We start from the raw sequence: 24,758 nt of genomic DNA on the forward strand, positions 1-24,758 counted from the left end.
AAAAAGCAATGTACGAGGCCCGGCAGTTTTACAAAAGACACCGGATAGCAACTCAACAGCAAACTTGTTTGCAGTTTTTCTGATCTAAATCCTCGTTTTCTGCCACTTTGAAAATGCAGACTCTAATTAACTCATATTCTCGTACACTCTGGCGCCCTGAAGAGGATAGTTGCTTTTGTAAATGATATTTATAAAGCAAGAGCTATTTAATACCTGCTTAACATATATCCGTAACCTTCAAAATGTCTCCTATGAGTCAACACACCCTGACTCAAACTGACATTTCTTTCCCCTTTCTGTTCTGTAAGGTTTTCTCCAGTGTACGGCCACTACCCAGAGCATGGCAGAAGCCTCTGCTTGCATTTACTGGTTCAACATTGGAGACAGGTAGTTTTATTCTGGAAGAGGAGCCCTTGCACAGGGAGGACTGCACGTAAGCCAATCTCTGGGAAACAAGCCCTTTTCAGTTTAATCTTCATGCTTTCTTGTGATCCCCTACATATTACCATTGACTCCATAGCCACATCCTGTGTTTACATCCTCTTCATCAGTATTCCTGCAGGAAGCCTGCAGGATGGAGGCTTATTCCGACTTCAGTAGCACTCATATCTCTCTCTGAATTAAAGCTATGGCCAGAGCCACCTCATGTACTGATGCACAAAAATTTATATCGTCTTCCCATTCAAGTCACAGGCATGTCTCCCACCGACTTGGATGAATCCCAGACCCCAATTTTAGTAGTGAAGGTCCTTGAAATTCTGTAATTCTCCAGACAGGTGCCTTACCCACTCTTTGAATGAAGCAGGTTGAGAAGGATAGTCCAGGGACCAGACTGCAGGGTGTTATCATAGCAGACCGTGAGATCCAGTTAGAGAGGGGTGTTTGTCTAATCCACAACTTAAGAGTATTTGTCCCCACTCACACAGCTAGAAGGAAACCACTCAGACTGCATGGGTGCAACATTTTGGGCACAATCCACTAGCATCTCAGCATACATGCTCTTGTGGGTACCACGTACCAAAGGATGCATCATCTCCGCACTGTGCTGTCTCCAGGGCTGCTTTCAGGAAGGCCACACAGGCAGCCTCCGAGCAAGGCAGCTGGAGCAGTTTGACAATTTACTGCCTCCGTCAGTCCCTTCTGCTCCACCGCAGGAGGTCACGTCCCCAGAAGTCGCGACAGGCAGCCCTGGCACAGGCAGCCAGTTCACGTAACAGTAGCAATGGTTGCATCTACGTGGCATAGGGCAAAAGTTCAGCCCTGGGAAGCTACTCCAGCGCCAGCAAACCCAAGGCAACCCACCTTGACATCACCCCCTTGTGCAAACTGGGTGACAGGGAGGCTGTCCCTGTTGCCTCACAGGCTGGCTGACATTCAAGCAGCAGAATTTCATCCAGCAGCCAGGGAAAACGCATGATGGTACCAAGTTCGTCTGATGTGCTTTGCCTTACTGTGCATGGAATGGGAGGCTCTCAAAAGTGCTGGGAACCAAAGTCTTGCTTTCTTTTAATGTCATACAGGACTTGGGAGCTAAGGAGACAGACCTCAGCTGAAAGTCAGTGGAATTGGTCATTCTAATCTGGCAAGACTTCCAGTTGCAATGGCTTCTGGCAGATCTACCACTTTCAAGGCATTCCTCCCGTTGTTAGAAATGTTACATTATAGAGCTTTCTGTCATTAAAGTATCTAATTCACCAAGAATGTGACTGTGGGATTCAGTCTAGACCTTAGCAAAGAGCAAAAAGATACTAAAATACCATAACTCTCCATGGTAATACAGTGAACACAGGTGTCCCTCTTTCAAGTATACAGCTATTATAACAACACGAGCTACTTGAAATTCCACCAAATCAAGACTCATTCTTGAAAATTTAAACAAGGTAAATGGGTTAAAGATGTCTGAAGCCAAATTCATGTCCCCTGTAAACAGATAAAACACGATCTAGTTGAATGGAAAGGGGCCTAACTCTCTGCCAGCAATAAATATGGATCGTAACTAAGGTCATCAGGATGCAGCCTCTGAAGCTGAAATGGTGGAACACAATCGTAAAGGAAAAGTGTAAGCAAGATATCTGTGGTCTGTCAAAAGCCTCCCTCAGTTGTATATGCCATTTTAATTGATGCAATACAAAATTGCTCACCATACTCGCAAGAGTTCACTGAGATAAACCAAAGGACCACCCTCAGTATCTTGCATGCCTACCCTGAAGCCACCAGCATTTCGTTAGGGAAGATGCTCCATGACACAACAGCTGAAGTCATGGGGACCGCTAAGGCAAGAAGAGCATTTGGAAAGCCCGAGGTCAAAATCTGCATTCACAGCTTTAGCGCCGATACACGGTAGATGCTAACAGATCCCTTTTTTGTTATCCTAGTCCATTTTTCTTCTTGATCAAGGGCATGCTGCTATAGAAAGCATGGGGAGGAGCTCTGCTTGTTCACTACACATTAAAAAGCTGTGGTAACTCTTATAATTACTGTTTGTCTCTAATCTCTGGATTGCCCGTATTATCAGCCGGGTGTGTATTTTTTCCTAAATGTAGACACAATCTCTTTTCTCTTAATATTCTTCTAGCATCTTTTCCAATTATTCCATTTTCAGTAATGGCCATTTCAAAATATGTGAATTGTCATCATCATTTTACATACCAGATGCTACACTACATTTAGCCAACACATACAAGTTTAGGAACTAAGTCTCTTACACTGAAACCAACAGAAATTTTACTGTAGACTTCATATAGGATTTTTCCGGCTAATGACTGTAAAGCGGCTTTTAAAAGAGAGGCCTCTTTTATAGCAGGATATGATGGGGGCTGAGGAAAGCTACAAGCAAGCGCTCTTCTTCTTTTGTTATTGCCCTGTTGCAGAAATCAAGCACCAAGAGACTTCGTCGGAAGCTGGCAGCGGGACTACCCCAATGCAGCACTTTTTCTGTTCATCTGAAGACAGCTCAGGGCCAGGCCTGCACTGCCCAGCTCCATCAACCCAGCACCAAAACACACGCCAGCTGTTTCCCACTGCACAGCCTGTTTTATGCAGGCATACAGGGCTTCCCCAGCCACCCACGCTGCTGGCTTGACTGTTCCTAAATGGGAAAAAGATATACAGAAAATGAAAGAGGGAGGGGGAAAGAGTGATTAAAAGGAAAAATCAAGTAAATATCTTGAAAAAGAAGAAAATGCATGGTGGGGGAGAAAAGAAGGAGGATGGATGGAAATAACTATGGTCCAATTAGCTCCCTGGAGTTTCTCTATATTCGGTGCAGAGAAGGGAGTAGTTTTAGGATGCAACTTATCTCTCTCAGCTCCCTATTTCAGGATGAGATGACTCAGACACCTTATGTAGCAGGCAACTATGTGTGGTCAGACAAATCCCATCACCAGTGCCTGCAGAGTGCTCAAAGGACTGAATAAGTGAACAGTAATATAACCGTCTGTAATCACCAAATACCAGGATCCCGGACATGTAAACGTCCCGAGCAGGATCAAAAGACATATGTGGAGGAATCTGGGAAAGGCATGTCCACCTTTATACAGGGGTACCATTACACAAGGACCACCTCTCCTGAACATCTAGGGCCAGGTTTTCAAAATGTTTCCTTCAGTAAAACATTTTCTTTCATTTCCTAACAAGCACGAGCATCCTGGGTACAACAGCCTTGTGACAGTCTGGCTCCAAGTGTTGCAATCGGAACACCTGGTGTTGATCCTAGCTTTCAAACTAAATTTTGAAATTTGTCCATGATGTAAGCACTGATGTAGGAGGGGAGCTCTTGGAAAATGCTGGAAGGCTTACGGGAAATTGTTAAAAATTAAAAAAATACATTTCAGATGTGATATTAGAAGTCAGTGACCAAGGACACATTAACTGAGGATTCCTTTCAGTGCTATAACATTATTTTTACCCCTGGTGTTTGGCTGTCTGGAGCCATCCTCACTCCGCTGGGACAGATGCAAAACTCCCCACTGGGTCACAGAGACGGTGGCAATTGTAGCTGCACAGATCCGGCTCTCACAGTCCAAGCAATAATTTATCTAAACCTTTTCAAAAATAAGAATGAGTTTTGTCTGCCTGGGGTACTGCTAGTCTTAAACTAAACCTACAAGCTGTTAGGGACAAGACAGAGTTTTTCAGCGCATCCATGGGCAGTGCCTTGCACAGGGAGAATCTTGCCAACATCAGACCCCCAGAAATGTTGTGGTATGTAGGATTGCTGGGCATTTTCAGCATGAACTGCCAATCCAAGTAAGATTTAAAAATAATGGATTTAACTCCACAGTATTTATAGAGTTCTCAAACAACAAATAATGATTTAACAAAATAAACTGACAGTCTGTATACACAGAGCCATTGCAAGTGGGAACGTCACTCCCAGACAGTTCAGGCGTGACTGGTACCAAAAATAGTATTTTCTTTATCACACATGTGATCAAAAAAGGGTATTTAAGCACACAGGAGTGATCAGGTCAGATCAAAGGTTGAACTAGGTCAGTATCTTGTTTCAGACAGTGGCCAACAGCAATACCTTATGAAAAAATGTAACTGGGCAATACCCTCACAAAATAATATAAAGACAACATCATGCATCTCAAAATACTTCTACCTGTTAAACAACCTGTTTCATCAGGGGTCTGCAATCAATGCCGTGCACTCTCATCAGCAGTTCCACTTAGCACATCCTCACAGCTTCAGCTTTTACCTAGGAAACGCAGTGAAATCACCAGCGGGTTTTGCTGGGTTTGGGTCAGTCACCCATGAGCATGGAGATGCCCATGCCCAAAGGCCGGGTCCCTGTCCACAGCCAGGAGAGGGAACCCAGCAAGCACCCCTGATGTTGAGACCTTGAGGTCTAACATGGGCCCAGGCAGCAGTCAGCCCCAGAGCTACCATGTCAAAGGAGCAAAGGTTTTTGTGAAAGTGTAGCTAATGAAGACCAGAGGATCCAGACATCATCACGGTGTACAAAATAGCCTGGAGTTTTCTGCTTGGCTCTCAAGCCAAGAAGGATGAAGAAACAAGAAGTAAGGAATTGAAATGTAAGGTGTCCACAGAATTTCCTGCTAATAACCAACGTCCTCCTTGGTTGTGATCTGCAAAGATGTGGAAAAGGAGTTGGACAGCCAGCCCCTCCCAGGAGAACAAAAAGGAAGAAACGCCAGGATTTGGAACAGGCTGCCTAGGGAAGTGGTGGTGTCACCATCCCTGGCAGTATTCAAAAAACATGTAGACAAGGCACTTCAGGACATGGTTTAGTGGGCATGGTGGTGTTGGGTTGACGGTTGGACTCGATGATCTTAAAGGTCTTTTCCAACCTAAACGATTCTATGATTTTCAGCTGCCTGGAGATTTTGTATGTTAGAAACCATAAAATTCCCATTAGTGTTTACAGAGGACCTGCATTCAGCAGATGCACAAGAGGAGACCTAGAGAGAAAATCCCAATTAAAGCTAAGAGGAAAATTACATAAGAAAAAAGCTGGACTTTGTAAAGATTTGTTTAATAAACCCACTATCTGAACAGGACAGTAGAACAACTTTGGCATCCTGCTTTTGTTTATACTTAGGGGATTTTACTATCATCTTAAGTACCTCTCAATGGTTCTAAATAAAAAATAAAATGTGAAAAGAAAAAAAAAAAAAAAAAGAAAAAGAAAACCAGACAATTTTATTAGCCACAAGATCAGACTCCTCAATATCATCATTCTGGTGTTTTTACTGAGATGAACTTGGCCCATTGTTTCTTCCCCTTAAAATGTTAATTGACGGTCCCTGGGATTGCTCTTTCCAGGTGCATTTACGCTATGGATGGCTCAAGACATATAGGGCAGATATTTGTCCTTTAATAATGCTCTTGACCGACCTTAAGTTTTATGTCCAGGGGTAACTGAGGCCATTAGATATCAAACCCAACACATTCAATTTGAGGAGCTCATAATCATGGATGATGTCCAATTCATTTTTCACTCAGTTTGCAGGCTTCATATGCTGAAACTAATTACCAACAAATTCAAAATTTTCTATTTAAAAGTTATCATTAGAGGATGTTGAATAGTCTGAAGTTTTATTGGACTATTTGAAGGACAGTTCCTTCCATAAATTTGCAATTAAGAATGGTCTGGACTTTTGCAGTTTAATCCCATAATACCAACAATAACCTGCCTTGCCTCCCTGATACTACAGCAGCTCTTCTTACTCCTCCGTTACCACAATCAAGGAAACAAAATTTACCCCACATCCTTGGCAAGAATAAAGTATTCTTCAGTGCTAGTACAAGTGTAAAGCTGCATAGTAATACTCTAAGACCATTACATTTTCTGTACTGTTTTAATGTAGTTACTCACACAGGTCTTACCACCTCAGGATCACCTGTGTGACATAGCAAAAAACCAGCTTTGAATATCCCCAGAAAGGAATTGTTCCCCATTTTACAGCTGAGGAACTAAGGCACAAAGAGCAATTTTCAGAGATGACAAAGGTCCCTGATTTCCATTGAAATCGTGGGATTTCGGCACTTTCCAAAGAACTGCGCCTGACTGACTGATGCCTGACTTGTACAAGGTGGCTATGGCTGCATTCAGTTTGAAGTCAGGCTCCCCACGTCCTCAGAGATGTATCGATCATCATTCCCCTGATGCCATGTAGTGCACAAACCACTACATGTACTCTGCAAAGCCCCAAGTCCCCTGGCATGAGGTAAACTGTTGACTTGCATCACCCCCTCTTCCTCGCCACTCCAAATACCAGGTCTTCCCACAGGAGGTCAAAAACTGCTGAGCAGATGCAAGATCTGCCCGCCATGTCATCACTTCATGGCATGTCTGCTCTGCAGGATCTGGGTCCCTTCTCTAGCCAAACCGAGGTCATGTTGGTTTTGGAGTCCCTCCAACTTGCTCCTAGTCCGTAAGACTTGCAGCAATCAAAGGGTGAGATGTCCTCACAAAAGTCAACAAGTTAAAGGTTTGCAATGGAGCACACAGTACAAGGCACACAATGAAAGGCAATATCAGGTACCGTTGCTACTTTGGATCTGAAAGCAATAATAACCACATTGGCAAACCCTGCACGTGAAGTGATACAATTTTCTCCTTGAATTAGCCTGGGTGCAATCCCAGCCCCGCTGTTTCCTGTTCTGATGCCAGCTTGCATAACGCTAACCCGGGTGTCCCCGCAGAGCACCCCACCAGGCTGCACCAGCCTCCCCCAGCAAACCCAGCCCCAGGGGATGGGATGCTGTGACACGAACAGGAACAGCACGGCTTGTAGTAGCAGCAGTTTGGGACGCTTTGGTCAGGGATGGGGCACCGCTGTGCTAGGTGCTGTGTAGACACAGAGTAAACAAACCTCTTCTGCTCCAACCCAGGACAAGGCTCAAGTGGGCTGACAAATCGGTTGACAAGAAGAAAAGTATTGGGTAGCAGTACACAGGTAAGATGGTTACACAAACAGCTCACATGTTGATATAGTCTGAGTCAGTTTATTTTACATTTTAGCTGATGCTAATTTACATTTTAAAATAATATGTTTTAACCTCTGTCCATTTCCATTTAAAAAAAAAGCACCTAAACTCTCTCTTGATTAAGCCTTCCAAAAAGTGGTTTACGTCATCTTGCCTTGTGCAGCCCCAGTGGACCCTGTACTACAAAATCATTCTCAAAGCTGTGGAAAGCTACATAAACACTAATAAAAGTTTACCCTTGAAGCAAAAAAAGAAATCCCAGAAACCCTCCAACGTCTCCAGCTCTGTCCTGACACCACCTTTGCAGAGAAGGGTCTCTGCATTCCCCATCAGTCTGTGCCCCTTCCCTAGACCCCCAACGCACCAGGGGTACCAGCTAACACAGTCATGAAGACAGAAATACTACAGCCTTTCCCTTACAAATTTTTCCCCCTTTTTATCTCTGTATTTATCGCTAAGAGTCAGCAGATCAAAGTCAGCTGAAAAGGGCTTGGGATAGACTCTTGAGCAAGGGGCAGAGACTGCGCAATGACATAAAGGAATAAAAAAGTACAAAACATCCTTTTATACCCAGTACCACTACAGATGGCTGTGGAGAAGAGACTGACGGCAAATGCAGCGCATAAATTTGAGAGTTAAATACTCAGCAAGACCTTTCTCTGCTGAGACCAATTGGAACGTAACCACGTTTGACTTTTTAAGAAGCAGTAGATGTACTGGACATGAATGCTCACTGCGTTTTCAGCAGGGAGGTCAGGGAAAAGGCCAGTTATGTCGGGCATTGCAGAAAACGGAGTAATCGAGACCCCTAATCACGCAATGAGTTACACACAGTGATCTCCTGCTTACCCTGAGCCCCATTAAAAGGCAACACCTACCAGCACAGACTTCATTAAAAGAGCAGAATCCAACAAATTATTGTAGCCTGTCTACAGTGCTTCTCCTACCAGATTATGGTAAGAGATTATGGACAGATTATGGACAACCAGACTGCGCCTCTTTGAGAGAGGAGGAGAATGAGGAAGCTGTCCCCATGTAAATTTTATTCACTGCTTTTAAAGGAGACATTTTATAAAGATTTCTAGGTTGCAAGGGACACGGTCACATAGTGTCTGCCTCAGACAAACTAACAGGAGGAAAAAATGCACCAACCTAAATAACAGTGGCTCATCATCAAGGTAGGATTAAAATTTGGCAATCAGGAAAGGAATGCCACTGTGATGCCTAGGAAGAGCCCAGAAGCATGTGCAACCTGACAGCAAAACAGCCAACAGCAACTCACGTGTCGTCATACAAACTGCTGTCCTATCCAGGTGGGGCAATGACCTTGGCCAAAGATGCGCTTTGTGCTCAGACAGCCTTCGCCCGGGGTGCAGAAGAGCCTGTGGAAGTTGATTTCAGGTTGCACTTTTGCCAGGACTGATCAAGTAGAGATGTTACCACGTAACAGAAAGGAATCCGCCTTGCTCTGCCCCAACAGCCCTAACACCGTATCCTTGTGAAGCTATGGCTTGGCAAACTGGAAAGTTGGACCAGTGCGCAGGGTGCCTCCTCCCATCGACTTTGCGTGGATTTATCCAGTGAAGGAGTCTGTCTGTCTCTGCATGGGTGCCTGTATCTACAAGCTAGCAGAAATAGTCACAGAGGTGATAATACCGCCTTCCAAGGGACAAACTCCCTGTGATTCAACAGGGCTAGGGCATTTAGAGAAGGAACAAGATAGCTGGGCACTCTGCACCCCAGTCCCAGGTGAAATCAGATTCTTCCCATCGCACCCATCCACAAAAAGCACACTGACTCCAGGGGTTCATGCCACCATTTGCTACTCAGCCTGTGCTTGCACCAACACCTCTCTGCTTTCACAATGTATGCCTAGTTGAGGATATGAGCTACTTTTTCAGAAGTACCAAAATAATTCAGCGTCCTACCTCTTATCCCAAACCAAAATGCTCCTGAATGTCCATACTCACTTTTGAAAATGGTGGCAAGCTCCTAAATTACTTCTTCCTCTATTCTTACAAGTTTATTATTCCCACAAGCACATGGTGTTTCACAAAGTAGAAGAGATGTCTTCACTCTCAGAGGCTTAAAAATTAATGAAGCAACATGAGGAGAGATGTGTTCATACTCTAGGGATAGAGTAAGCAAAAGGCCAATGCCTATGTTTCAGTGGTAGGCTGAATCCAGAAGACACCATTGTATTTATCTTCAGAATGACATTTTTGTGCCACCACCTTTTTTTTCTTTTTTTTTTTCAAGCACACACACAGACAGAAAATACCTGAACTCTGAAAGGACGTGTACTGTTATTCCCCATAGACTCCATCCTTGTATTTTCAAGGAGTCAAAGCTCTGTGATACTCCAATACATGGGTCTTTTGCTCAGAAAGGCCTGTGGGATGGAGGACAGGCAAAGGAGCGGGTACCCTCTAATCTCTGCAGCACCAAAGCTGCCATGCACTGGTGGCCCTCTCAGCTTTAGGGCCAGTTTGCACAAGAGAGCAGCAAAAAGCCCCTCTGGGGGATGAAATGTGGAGGTAGGCTAAATTGTTGGGCTGACTGAATTTTGCTCAATTAAAATAGTCTCTCTGTGGTAAAGAACAACTTGTACATCTTCCCTTTGAGTCCTTGCCACAGCACAGAGAAAAGGACAGGGTGACTGCAGCGTCCCTTCCACATCCTTCACTGGCATTTACCAAGAGCTCAGGGGAGGAGAAAAAAAAAAAAAAAAAAGTAATTTACATCAGTTTTTGGCTGCCACACACGTATGCCTGGAGAGATACACGCAGAGCCTCTCACTCTTGATTCCTGCATGAGGTAAGAGTAGCTTAAGTGGATGAGAGAAGCTTGTTCTGCATTTAGGAAACAAACGTGTCTAGGACGACGGTGCTTGTGTGAATTATTAAAAGGCAAGTGCATTTTCAAATCCAAATTAGCTGACGCTCTGCTCTTCCACATCTATCCCCAGTTTTGACTCAAAAGAGAATCACACCAAAGATAAATTTCTCTCAGCATTGGCTGCACTTTCTGCCTCTTGCCACATAAAAGTTTCGGTAACAAAAGGTTAAAAATAACTTCCTGCACCAGGATGTTTTTTTCAAATACACAAACATGTATACTCATCTAAGGTTCACAAAGTTAATTTCAGAGTCAAGTTTGAGTTGCTACAGCCCTTTAAAACCAAAAAATGCCCAGCTGCCCTTATGCAGTGCTTCTCTCTTCACTGAAAGCTCATTAACGGAAACAGCCAGTTTCTGCAGCAGAGTCCCACAGCATCTTTGGGAAATAACCAGCCCCGCTTTCATCCTGCTTGTCCTCCTCCGCTCTGACTCGGCTCCCACTTCTACCTGCGAGCCCGCTGCCAGCTGCCAAGGCTTAAACCTTGTTTTTTCAGGGAGAAAGACAGGAGAGGAAAAAGCCAGGAGAGGCAAAAGAGAGGAGCGAGGGGAGCCTGCCCGAGCTCTGCAGCATCCAGCAGGAGGGTAGCAGCACCAGGGGCAGGGATGGCCGGAGCTCTGCAGCAGCCGGCGGAGCAGCAGAGGAAAAGTTTCTGTGATTTTAGGCAAGCCCTCGCGTGACGTCATCTCGCCCAGATAATCTCGGCGCAGTCAGCACAGGCCTCCTGCCTCCCCATTGGCGAGCCCCTCGTCAGCAGACATCTGAAGATAATTATTATTGGCCAGACAATTATAACAGGAACAACTGTCACTTCGTGCTGATGCCCGAACCTGGCGCTCTGCAGCACGATGGGGAAGGACCCCGGCGGTCACCGGTCCGTCCATGCATTTCTGTCACTTTTGCTTTCCTAAGCACCGGCTGGTTTTTGCTACCTCACTGGCTGCAGCTGGGAATCGGGATCTCAGCGCTGCAACCCTTTTTGCTGTATGTCTGACTGAACGGCAAATTTTCTGCAAAAATAGTAAGGTATTTATTCACAAGAAATAAAGGACTAGAGCTGCATTAATTCTCATGCAGCAGTTTAAGGCAAAAAAAAAAAAAAATTGTCTGCAGATTATTTACTTCATCCCTCTTCCCTCTTTGAAGAAGTTTGGGAGGAGGTGCTGGGAGAGTTTGATTTCAGAAATCATTTTAAGGAATTATTTTAATAAACACTTGACTTAATCCTGATCGTACTGAAATCAAACCTCCCATGGTGCAAGCACGGTAAGATAATGTATCTTATCTTAAAGCAATACTGTATTTTACATTAAAAGCTACCTGATGGCACTATACGTAAATGTACATCAACAGCTTTCCCACAACATAAAGCATAAGAAGTTTCATGAGAGTAAATGGACCTGTTAGTTCTTTAACCTCCTGAAAACCTGTCATTGCTTGTTTAGGGAAGACAACTAATTGGCGGCTCTCGCCCTGAGACCAGCAGGCTGCAGGTCTGCCTTTGCAGCCTGCAACCTCACTCTGCCATTCGTGCCTCCCCGCAGGAGAACCAGGCAGTCTGGGGGGCTATACCATAAGGGTGTGCATACACGTAAAGCCAAGCATTCAGGGAGGCACAAAACCCATCAGCTTATAAGTATCAGGGAACAGACTATTCATTTTTCCTGCGTCAAAACAGTAGCCTCTTTACAGCACTGCTAATCTAGGCCCAGGCTCTAAAGAGGTCCCGGCGCGATGCACACTGCAGGATGGGGGCCTCCCTAAAGTGAAGCGGGAACACCTGGCGTGAAGCAAGGAGGACCTCCTTCACTGCCATTAGACCAATTCACCATCAGCTCAGCCTCCATTCATGCCAGCCTCAGAGGGATTATTTCCAGGGGCAGATGACAGCGAGGAAACAAACCCTAGGATGGGGATGTGCTGAAGAAAAGCCAGGGTGCCAGCGACTGGTGAGCGCAGAGGACACGCACTTGACCCAGGGAGCGATGGAGCCTGGAGCAGGCTCGGAGGACAGAGGCAAAGGAGGGGCGAGCCTTGGCTGAACAGAACTAGCCACTTCATTCCTTGCACCGTGATCCATCCAGACCAACCATACCGGTACCTAGGGGTATGCCGCTACCCTTAGGCTTTGCGTTCAAGCTTTTCCAGCTTTAGGTTTACGCAGTTATAATTAAAAGGGCTTGTCAGTGCTTTAACCAGCTCAGAACCCAGAGGGTATGTAAAGGGCTTCATGTCCTTCCTCAAACTGGGCTACGTCTTCATATGGGACCTAGTCAGATTCCAAAGACGCTTCTCAAAATCCAAAAGATAGGGTCAACTCCTTGGAGCCACTTCATCCCCCCCTAACACACTACAGGCTTTTTGTTTTGGCCTTGTACGGTATCAAGAAATATTTCTGAGATGAAGTAAAATAACAAATGCCACACCTATAGAATTTGTTTACCTCCATGTCAGGCATTGCAATAGTATTGCATCCTAATTTAAGCAGCGATGACAGTACAAAATCCTGCCACAGTCTTTCCTGAAGCAAGTCCACTATTCTGCCCAAAGGACAACCAACCATGTTTATCCCTACACACTACTACTTAACAACCTCATCTTAGGAGGCTCTTACATTAATGACATGTACATTAAGGCTACGCCTACAAAATCGAGAAGCCATATACTGCCACTGATGTCTGTGTAAGCAAAGCTATTGTGTCACCCCTGATATGAAGCAGAAAAGCCTTCTTGTATGGCCCTTAGCTGCTGTATCTCACCCTGCTACCCTCCAAAATTCAAGTGCTGGAACAGGACCTGTTTCATTAGGCGAGTGAATCTCCTGAAGATAAAAACGCACAATTTAACCCGAAACTCAGAAGAGTCTTCAGCAGTGTTTTCAGGAAAAGCCTGCCACGACAGGGACCTCAGCGGGCACAGCTCCGTTTTGTTTCCAGAAACGTTCCCAGGCCACAAGCAGATCGCTCTCCTTTACTTTCATGTGAATCAAAGGTATTAATTCATCAGTTCCCTTAGAGAAGGCGAAACTAGACCGAAAAGCATGCGCACAGATCATTGTGTCTCTTTAGCTGTACAGCAGCAGCATAAAACTGATGGTCTCCTCCTTTGAAGCTGGGAAGTGGGAGCCTGGCATTACGGGAGTCCCAGCTGGCGACCTCTGCAGCCCATGAGACTGCCAGGGAGATTTTAATAACACTGCTTAGCATTTATATAGTACCTGACATCTTCGAGGCACTCGACAAACATTACCTAAGTCATCAAAGTGCCTCAGGAGGGCATTTCAGCATTATTACCCCTCACCCCCCCCAGTCTTTTCCTGCTGGGGAAACTGAGGCCTAAGAGAAGTTATGTAATGTTCCCAAGGTCATGTCATGAAGCGCAGGAGAGCCACGAAGACGACGCAGGAGTCCTGGTTCCTAGTCACGTACTTTAATCTAAACTGCCTCTCTCCTGGGTTATTTGGCTATTATATACCCTCAAGTATCACTCCCTCCATCCTCTTTTACCAATTTGTCCTATTCTGATGCCAGTTTTCTTCTGGAACATGGGCAAAATGGGAAGCATCCAGCACTCCCAGCCCAAGAATATCTATGGGGTCTTCTTTCTCCTGAAACATAAGCGACACTAGCCACCTCACAAGAGCTAATGAGCTCACCTGCAGGAGAATGGAGGGAGACACACACACACTTAAATGGTCATTTTAATCATACTGCCCTTAAAAGTCCCCAGAAGAGTCACTGGAGGATTCTAGGAAGTCCCTGGCTGAGATCCACCTAGGATCTGGGACCATTCTGCCTTGCAAATGTAGGCACCAAAGCTTGGCCCCAGAGACAGTCCTATCCTGTTATCGTCACATGAAGGTGGCATGGGGAAGGTCCTCACTCAGGAGATCCGGCAATGAGGGAGCCCGAGAGGGCACCGCCGAGGGAGGGCACACGGGCAACGGGAATGTCGAGGGCAAGCTGGGGAGAGAGACAACGGGAGCAGCAGGAAGGGCAAGACTGGGCACCAGGCGAGGGTGGTGGGGGGACGGTGCAGCAGCGAGGCGTGGGTGAGCCCGGGCAAGGCGTGAACACAAGGCCCGTGCAGGTGGACGAGGCCAGGACGAGGACCGGGAGGAAGGCGTGGGCGGACGTGATGGAGAGGAGGATCCCGGCCCCGAGGGCAGCCCGGGAGACACCGCGGGAGGGGGCGGGGGCAGCTGGGGCGCTCCCTCCACCCCTGCCTCCACGCTGCCGGCCGCGGCCCGGGGAGCGGCGTGGACCGCGCCCGGGACCGGGGATGCCCCCGGGGCAGCGCTCCCCTTCGGCGGGCAAGGCTGCGTGCGTGCGTGTGTCCGTGTGCGTGTCCGCGAGGCTCCGTCCCGCCGCGGCCCGGGGAGCCCCGCCGGGTCTCTGCGCAGCCCCCCCCCGGCACGGCGGGTCCCGCCGCGGCTCGGCTCGCCCCGGCTCCCCGGCCGCACGCACACGCCGAGAAAGTTAATAGCCGCATGGCTGCAAATGAAGTTTTATGAGGAGCTGCGGGAGGGGGGGGCGGGGAGGAGAAGGGGCTCCGCGGGGAGCGCAGGCACACGCGCAACTTGTTTTAAGGGGCGCGCCGCGCGGGGAGCGGGAGGGACGGACGGGCAGGGGAGGCCGGGGGCAGAGCCGGGGCACGTGTGCGGCTCCGCGCCGCCGGGCCAGCCGGAGGGCCGGGGCGCGGCGGGAGGGGGCGGCGGCGGGGCTCGGGGCTCGGGGCCCGCCCCGCCGGCAGGATGCCCCGGCCTTGCGTAACCCGGCGGGGAGGCGGCGGGCCGGCCCCCGCCCGGGCGCGCAGGTAGCGCCGGCGGCAGCGCCCGTGTGCCCGCGCACGGCGGCGCAGAGCCGAGCCGAGCCGCGCCGCGCCGCGCCGGCCGGGCGCCCACAGCGCGCACCCGGATGGGCTCAGCGCCTCCCCGCCGATCCGGGCGGGCGGACGGGCGGCGGGGCCCGGGGGCGGCACTCACCAGTTCTCCTGCATCCACTGGATGGCCGCATGCTCGTTGAACTGCTTCTCGAATTCGTATTCCTGCAAAGTCAACACTGACATGTTCATTGGCCCGGTGGCTGCGGAGCCGCTCCCCGCGCCGAAATGCTGCCTGCCGCCGCCTCGGGAGCCGGGCCCCTGCGCGCCCGCCGCCGGAGAGCCCCCGCCTCTGGCCTGGCCCGCCCCGCCTCAGCGGTACCCCGGGTTTAGCATAGCTCCGCTCCCCTCCGCGCCTCTCCTCCCGGGCCCGCCGGTCTCCTCCTCTTCTGCGGCCGCCGCGCAGCGCCCGGGGGCGGCGCGGTCTTAGTGCCCGCCCGCCGCCGCCGCCGCCGCCCGGGACACCCGCCCCCCGCCGCCGCCGCCCGGGACACCCGCCCCCCGCCGCCCCCCGCCACCGCCCCTCGCACACCCCCCGCCCGCCCCTCGCACACCCCCCGCCGCTCCGCACCGGCGCTGCGCTTCGGCCTGGCACGGAGGACACCCCTCCCATTCCCCCCCCCCCCCCAGGCCGTCAAAAATCACTACAAAAATAGGAAGCCCCCACCCCTGCGCTGAATCGCCGCCGCAGCGCCCTGCGCGCCCTCCCCGGCCACCCGGGAAATAAAGAAGCGCAAGCTGAGGTTTAGCCAGAAAAGCGACCCATGCGCCCCCCAAAACCCCCTACCTCCCCCCGTCCTTTTTGCACGTAAATTCAACACGCGCACCTGCTGTGACTGCCCCCCCCCCCCCCCCCCCGCGGGGGTGGACCGTCTGCCCCCACTGCCCGGGCAGGCCCGGCGTGCTGCAGGGGGACGGGGCTGCAGCGGGGTGTCCCCACGCGGGGGACGCTGTCCTGCTGACAGGCAGCCCCAGGCTCCCCGCTGTGCACAGACACCCTTTCGGATGTTATCGTACGGACGGGGCTGGTGGAGCATGGGGCGGAGACCCCGAGTGTAATTATCACCCGCTCAGCTCCTCTCGCAGCTAGGGCACGCGGTGTTTATGTATCCTTAATTTCGCCTTCCCGTCTCATCTGCCACATGCTGATGTCTCCAGCTGAGCTCCTCTGACTCCGGCAGCATCCTGGACGTGCTTTACAGTATGAGCTGGGCTAAGATAGCGGTCCCAGCCCCCACCGAGCTTGCCATCTGAAGGCAGGAGGAAGAACAGCTTTTGTGTCAAGAAAGCCAGCCATAAGTGAGCAGATCCGGCACAGGTCAGCATGCTCTTGACTCTCGTGGACTTCAGTTCTCATTGACATGGAAGTGCTTAACGTCACTAAACCCCAGCACTGAGAAAAAAAAAAAAAGAGAGCTCTCAAGTTTTGGGACATCAACAGCTAACCAGTCTGATGTTCCTGCTTGCATTTTGATTATTATGCTCTTCAGAGTCATGTTTTTCAGCTTTTTTCTTCCTTTTTCCTGACAGTTAGAACTTTTCTTTTTTGCTAATGAGGGCTGAGTTTCTCACATTGTCATCTGACTGGGGGTTTTAAGCAAAGCACCGAACATCATGCTGCTCACGCTGAAACTGCAAGGCGGTGCTAAATTATTATTTATTACTATTGTACCCAGAGGCCCCCAACAGGTCAAGGTCCCATAGTCCCTTTCTCAAAGAGATTACTGTCTGTATAGGGAAGATAAAGGGGAAGAGAAACAGTCCTAGTGTTGCTTCCAGATGGAGAACCTCAGAGAGCTGCAGGCGTTTTCAAAACTGCTTCACATCACCTTACCATGGCCACTGAACTGGCTGGTGGAGTGGTGTTTGGGCAAAGCTGACTTCATTTGCACTCCTGCTCCAAAAGATCTGCCCCTAAAGGTGCATGTTAGTTTTCCAAATCTCCACCGGCAGGCAGTTTCAGTGGACGGGGACCTGAAGGCAGATGGGCGAAGATGAATGGAGAAATCTCCAGCACAGCCACAGATGACATGGTGTGGCTGGATGAAGCACGGGCTGAAAGGCTCCTTGCTCCTCGTCAAGCTGCAATGCTTGGGCTCTGAGCCACAGGACTGCTCCTTGCCATCACGCTGGAGGATAAATGCTGCCCAACGGCAGGCATCAGCCTGCGTGCCCTGCTCCTGTTCCGGATGCGCTTTCTGTAGGATTACACATGGATGTGCCACCTCCAGCTGAAATATCTCCTGGTGGTACCCTCACCACACCATGCGTCAGCACTTGCTCCATTAAAGGCTTCAGGTGATATTGCTCATCCATCTGAATATTAATACAGAGATGCAGAGAAATTAATGTGTGAAACAACAAATGCTGGCATATTTCAACGCTCTTTGGTCAAAAATGACTAGGAAATAAACAAGGAAATCTGGACCCCAATTTTGAGAGAATATTTGTGTGTCTGGTACATTTACTCCCATGAATGGCAAAATACTTTTTCTGTCTTAAAAGTGGAGTTGTTACAGAGAGGCAGTTACCAGAAATTTTAATTGGGGGGCGCAGAAATCAACATCCCTTTTTCTGCAACTCCAAACTCTTTTGGATTAGAAACTTGGGTAGCTTAATGGCTTATCCCATCTGAAGATTTCATGAGTATCTGGTGGGTTGAAGTTTATGGTCTGGGAGTTTCTTTGCCCCAGAGAACAGTTGTTCAGAACAGAATTACCCCAAACGCAAAGTTTCCAGACTGCATGGATGGACTTTAGAAACCCTGAAGTGGCAGATTAGCCAGAAGGTCTGGGACCTGCTCCCTTACGCTGGTGGCTTCCTAAAGTGAGTGCCAGAGCTGGCGAGGTGCACAGGATGACGCTGAAGGTTATAAAATGCTATGGCAAGGGCTACTCTAGGGTTAGGATGGCCACGGGGCTTCAGATGAGGTTGACTATTGCCCCCAGGGTTTTTGTCTGGAAATATCTACCCTGGAAGTTCAGCTGCCATCCAGACTCACAAAGCATCTATGTTCGGCGCTCATCAGCAAGTGCTGACTGCAAGGCATCACATAGAAGTTAAGCCCCAGCAACGCTTGAAAATCAGCTGTAACAGTTTCAGGAAATACAATAACAGCCTCAAAATGCTAAACCCTACTGGGATTCCTATGAGTCTTAAAAGCTCATCAGGGACTTCTCCAGGTTTTCTATAGCTCACAGGACTTCTACATAGGTTAAACAATCTGCAATGGATCCTTCTTCCCTTCCTGTCCCAATCTCATGGGGGCTACCTGAAAATTCCCCCTAGCACATGACTACCTGCAAGGTAATACCAAAGCTCGGGGTCACTTACAAAATCTGCGTGGACAACGGAAGAACGTATAAAATCTTCTTGGCCTTGAGGAGTTTGCAAGCCCTGCTACTAGTTGCTTATATCAATTGCAGTCAAGAACAGTAAACAAAAATATATAGTCTATTTCAAGGGGAAATAATTTTTATGTAACCATTTTTGAAGTCTTTTAATTAAGTCCCACATAAAAGCAGGAACTCGAAGTGAAAGTTGTAAATACCTTTCAGGAGAAAGGATGTAGAGAGAATGATATGGTTTCAAGAGGCAGGGAATACAGCCTTAGTCTCTGCGCACATTCATGTTCATGCCTTCATATTTTTTTTCTATAGGGTGCCCATCTTGTTCAGTAAATGGATAGTTATTGAGCATTACTTTTTATTCCCCTTATTTAGGATGTCTCCTAAGGCTGTATAGAAGGCATAGCAGCTAAATGCTGCATTTTCTACCAGATATATGTTAACGCCATTTCCATTTTACCCAAGAGCCTTTGGTTGAATAATGCAAGCAGATTCATTCAGGATTTACAAAGAACTATCTAATCAGGTTGGGCACCTTACCATTATCATTCCTGTTACTAACCAAATACTTTCTCCCTCCCTTTCACAGCGTTAATTTATTGCAAAAACCATTAGACTTCTATTGCTGTAAGAGTAATTTTGAATAGTTTGTCGTACTGATGTATAGTTAAGTCTCAACTAAACTCTTAGCAGCTGCTGGGAAATGAGATGCTATATTGCTGACAAGTCAACATAAGGTATAGTAAGTGGCAATGAGAGTTGACATTGTGATTTAAACATAACATCAATTACTAAAACAAACAAAAACTTGAAGGAGGCTTGTGTGCTTGAAAGCTTTTTGTCCAGCTGTATCAATTAATGCATTAAAGGATTTAATCTCTCTGTCTGTGATTTTGCCATACTCGAAAGCAAATTGACGTACAAATGATGGAAGCCGTGGAAAACTGGATTCTCCTATATACCCCATAATCTAGAAACAATTGGGTGGTTCCCTCGGATAAGATAATGGGAGTTGGTATCAAGAATGAATAAGGGACCTCTCTAGGACTACTAGCTGGTCCTGACTGGCCCTAACAAAATGAAAGGTTTCATCAAGTGCCAGGGAATAAACAAAAAATGGCCAAGGAATGTTTATGGGCAGCCCAAGTCTACCTGGCAAGTCAGGCCTGCAAATCGGGTTAGTCTGTGCCACTGCATTACGCCTGGACTCAACCACAGACAGCTGGGAAGCTGCTTGGACAGATGCCGTGGTAAGCCTAAGCAAGCCCTATAAACAAATTTTTGTTCTCAGGAAGTGTCAGCTCATACTAAATCAATAATAAGCACTAATCAGTATTAAAACGTTATAAGGGAATTTAAAGCAGAATTATTGCGTCATCTTTCAGGTCCGTAAAATAATGCATGTCTCAATGTACTCCCGTTCCGTCATGCTACAGTACCCAGGGCCTTCGGCTTGATCACACACTTAAAAATCACCCATGTGCTCTGAAACCACCTCGATCTAAGCTCTCATGCCATATTTTTAATGCAGTTTATGCCAGTTACAACGGAAAAGACGATGGGCAGAAGCAAGCTGCAGAGTGCACCGCAGGGGCCAGGCAGCAGCTCCAGGGGTGCAGCCCTTGTGCGTGGCTCGGATGGCAATCTTCCCCTCCTCATTGTCAGGGCTATGGCTTAGATTGGCTTGATAAAACCTCACTGTGGTTGCAAGCGGGGTAATTATATCTTTGTCTTCACACGGTTCACCTCCTCAGACCCTCTCAGTATTCTCTTCACAGCCAGAAGAAGCTGAGGCATTTTTCAATTCATGCTGAAGCTCTAGGCCATGGTTTGTGGCAAGAAGTGGAAAATCTCTGTGGTTTCGAAGCACATGAAGTCTTGTGCATAAAATGCAATCCAACAGCAAGACCTCCCTCATTACAGCCATTTTCATATAAATCACAGAATTTTAATTTCCCGTCTTTGCGTACACTGGTAGCAGTTCTAAGCATATCCCAGATGGTATCCATTCATAGACAAAAGACATAGTTTTTTTCTACATTATCTGCCAGTACATCTGCAAACTTGTGGAGTGCTTCATCCCTACAAGCCGGGGAGAGCACGACACCAACAGTGTACTTCCTTCCCTACAACCTTGGGTTGGACGATATCAGTAAATCTGAGAGAAAATAAATTGACTTTCATTGCTGAGAGATCAACAAAAATAATCTGGTTTTTAAGAGAAGGAGGCAAGATGAAGAAGCGAAAGGCAAAAAGTTCAAACATGGACATGTCAGTTTGGAGCTGGATGCCTACACTGAGCCACCTAAGTTTGCATGCTGAGATCATGCTAAAGGTCTACTGTAGAGGTTGGAAGAGGAACCGACTTTTATTGTGTTTGATGTCAATCCATATATTTGCTTGACATTCCTACATATTAGTTTTTGATTGAATTAGGTTAAAAATGGAAAAAGTGGTTGAAATAATGGGGTCTGTGCAATCACATTCTAAAGACTAATTTAATTTTACTTTGCAGTACAAATGAGCCAAAAAGCACTGCTTCAAGTGATTAGTGCTGTTATTACAGGTGTCTATTTATGGGTGGGTATGTGTAAATTTTGGATGATGAGTGAAGAGATACAAAAGTAACAACAAGTGTGTGTACTTCAACCTTAACTTTCCATAATTTTTTATGCTTTGAATTTCTCAAAAGCCTGTTTCTGCATATTTCACAATCTTGGAAAGCGAGCAAAAAGCTGACAGGCACTTTGATGTAGTGGCTGCAGAGCAAAACACTGGGCACCCTGAAAATCTTGTAGTCAGGTTTTTCTCCTCTTCTCTTCTCTTCTCTTCTCTTCTCTTCTCTTCTCTTCTCTTCTCTTCTCTTCTCTTCTCTTCTCTTCTCTTCCTCTTCTCTTCTCTTCTCTTCTCCAGCCTCTAGCACGGAGATTGCCTGCCAAGTGTGATTAGGAAAGTGTCATCAAGCAGGCCTGGACTCTTCACAGTTTAGCTGCTTCCAGAGCCAGCACAACTGATATTGCTATCTCTCCTGAAAAAATCAGTTCACTCCCTTCCTTAAAAAAACCTGATAATGCAACAGTGGTATTGCCAAAGGGCTCATAGGCTCTGTCACAACTGTCACAGCTTGCAGTACATACAGATCGTGATTCTGCTACAGGCTTTTGTGGTATATCTTGCAGCGGCCCTGGAAACTCCTGCTAACCTCAGCAGGGATGAGTTGTGGCGACACACTTGTTGTCTGAAACAATGGAGTCAGCGATGGGATTTGGACATAGCGCTCAGGCCACTTGCTGCCCATTTGAAGATGAAAGCGATCACTTGGGCTTTTTGCCCAAGGCAATTTGCAGGAAGGCAATAACAGGATTAATTCATCTTAACTATTATGGTTAAGATTACTATTACTTACCACTGTTATTAAATCAAATGTGAATGCGCTACACAAATCCCATGCAGAGATTATTAAAATGAAGGACAGGACTCAGTCATCAGTTATGCTGCATAATCTCCCTGCTGCTGCTGAGATCATACAGGTATGCACAAAGGCTCACTGATTAGAAAGGGGAAAAAGGTGTCACTCTTCCATGTAACAATGTGACATTTAACTGTACAAATATTGATTGCATTCTATTTTAGGGATTTACAAAGGAAAAAAAAAAAAAAAAAAGAAAGATACAATGATACCTAGGCTGATTCTTCAAACCTGAAAATGGGAAATGATTGCTGAGCTTTTCTCTTGTTCTTTCACTTCATCAGTTGGACTAATCCTGCAGTTGATGATGAAGGGGGTACAAAAGCTGAGTAAATCTTTATAGTCACCTTCTCTAAAATCTTTAGCTTTACATAGCAAAGTCACTTGCTCTGTGCCATCTGGAATCTGTACAAAAATAGTCTATGAAAGAACTTTACTTTGCAATTTAGAGTCGCATGCACTTCAGAGTACAAGAAAGAAAAGTCATACAGAAAAGTAGTTGCACAGTTGCACAGAGACTCTGTTTTTAAAGGACTGCCTTTAATTTTTAAACACATCTTTGAACATCTTCTCAACTACACAGATATTTTTGGCCTCAGAAGTGCTTTTTGTTGGCATAAAAAAGTGGTCTATGTTAGCATTAGATTGACTACATGAAGAAATAGGAACAAATTAAGATGATAAAACTGCCAGGATTTTTGTAGGAAGTCAGCAGGGTCAAGGGGAAGCCTTTGTACCCAGCTGTATATTCAATCTGCCGTTACTATTTCAGAGGTATGGGGAAGTCTGTGGGCAGGCTCTGCCACTGCTACTCAAGCCTAGGTGTACCCCATCTCCCAGGCAGTTTTATCAGTGTAGCTGGAGCTATGTTTTGTCATTGGTGAGGACTCTAACATTAGTTGCTTCAGTCTCAACTCATTTTCAGAGAGATGGGTGTCTGGTACTGCCATTTGAGATGTCTTCCAGTATTCTTCCTGGCCTCCAGCAGCTGCTCCCCTAAATCCCATGTCCTATCTGCTGGCCTCAGGGATGTGCTGGATACCCTAGCCCACCTACCCATGGAAGCAGACACCTGCAGTTGCATACATGACCATGCCTGTGTGCTGCAAGCTCTTTGCATTCCAACAGAGGAGCCGCAGGAATGACTCTTCTGTAGGATGAATGCTATTTGAGGAGTGTTCCAAAGTAACAGGTCATCCTGCTCTCTGCCCTCCAACCGATTGCCACACTGGCAGGCAGAGACTGCCTGAGTGGAAGGGCTGAGCCAGCCTGGTTGCCACAGAAGGGGAGTTTCTGCTCCCTGCTCTCCCGTTGGTCATGCACTCCCCCTGCTTCCCTGCCCCTGGCACTCCCCTGGCCCCTCCATCAGCTGATTCAGCTCAAAACAGTGGGTGGGTAACTCACCAAAAAAAAAAAAAAAAGAAAGTAAATAGCTTTTGTAGTGAATTGCATTGGCTCCCTGAAGGGTCAGGTCTGGCTCATGGAGGAGGTGAGTACTGTGGCTGGCCGTGGAGCTGGAGTTGGTATGCCCCCTTGCATTCTCTCTCAAAGGGGCTGAGCGAGCCAGCGGGCTACAGTGGCCAACTCTTGCAACAGCGCGCTTGGCCCAGGGGCTGCGGGATGGGCAGGGGAAGAAAGACCACCTGCTAAGTATGGCAAGGATGCTAAAATGTGAAGTGTTAATTCTTTTGGGGTTTTATACATTCCTGAGCAGTCAGGTTGTTTCTCAGTTTCAGCTATCTGTTTTTATCTTTTATCTTGTTTTATGGCTTCAGTGGTCATCTATCTACCAATCTGTAAATTGGGAAATGAGTATTGCTATAGCCAAGTGTTTTCCAAGCATAAGCCTGCAGCAGTGCAAGCTTACAGCAGAAACAACTTCTCACTAATAGGAGCAGAATGCTTGAAACAGATTAGCCCTAGGCCAGCTACTCTGACCAGAAAGAGGCAAGTTCAGGTTTGCTCGGCTTGATTGACTTGCAGTTGATGTTGGAGAGGGCTCCTTTTGAAGTGATCCTGGTTTGGAAATTAGGGGTTTCAGAGTTCTGGTACTAGGGGTTAAGCCATAAGTTGTCACATGGACATAAGGTAGGATGTGAATATATCTGTTTAAGTATTATTGAATATGAAAAAAAGGGTGATAAAATCTGGAACTGTGATTTTTTTCAGCATTTTTAAAGGTGCAGATATTGGGAAGGATCTTTCCAGGGATAAGAATTGCATTTCCATAGGAAGATACAGAAATATACCACTCTTTGATCCCATACTCCTTTTCCCAGTCATTTCCCTCTCCCTTTTCCAGGACAATCCAAAGAAGAGAGATGAGTTTTCTGGCATGCTCATATGATTATCAAATGAAGATTTGAATACACAGAGGTCAGATATGACCACTGATCACCATGAGAACCTGACCAAAGTAAGATTCTTTGCATTTCCATCCAGGGTTCTTCACTAGCTTCCTTAGGAAGGACAGTGAATCAATGCATTTCTTATCTGAGCAATTCATCTGTTCAAACCAACACAGAGAAGACAGGAAATTTCACCACTTGCTTCATATGTGTACAACTTGTGTCACCAGAAACTCATAACTTGGCCTCCAAAGGTCAAACTGCCTATTCTCAATTACAGGAATCAACAGAGTATTTGTTGGACTTTGGTCAGGCCCCAGAAGCAGACATGCACAAACACAATTTATGGTTATACCC

The 24,758-nt window shown here is 47.1% G+C and overlaps 1 protein-coding gene across 2 annotated transcripts in view; it reads right to left on the reverse strand.

Annotated features, from left to right (window-relative positions):
- ELOVL6 (ELOVL fatty acid elongase 6) overlaps window positions 1-15,635 on the reverse strand; it is a 77,656-nt gene extending 62,021 nt beyond the window's left edge. The window contains exon 1 of one of the 2 annotated variants that reach the window (XM_030016036.2): window positions 15,341-15,635. In XM_030016036.2, the coding sequence (XP_029871896.1) occupies window positions 15,341-15,429 (89 nt within the window). In that variant the 5' untranslated portion in view covers window positions 15,430-15,635. The remainder of the gene's footprint in view (window positions 1-15,340) is intronic. The other variant, XM_030016030.2, reaches the window with a different exon arrangement.
- Between the last annotated feature and the right edge of the window lie 9,123 nt (window positions 15,636-24,758).

Source organism: Aquila chrysaetos, chromosome 1 (genome assembly GCF_900496995.4).
Source record: "Aquila chrysaetos chrysaetos chromosome 1, bAquChr1.4, whole genome shotgun sequence".
Lineage (NCBI taxonomy): Eukaryota > Metazoa > Chordata > Aves > Accipitriformes > Accipitridae > Aquila > Aquila chrysaetos.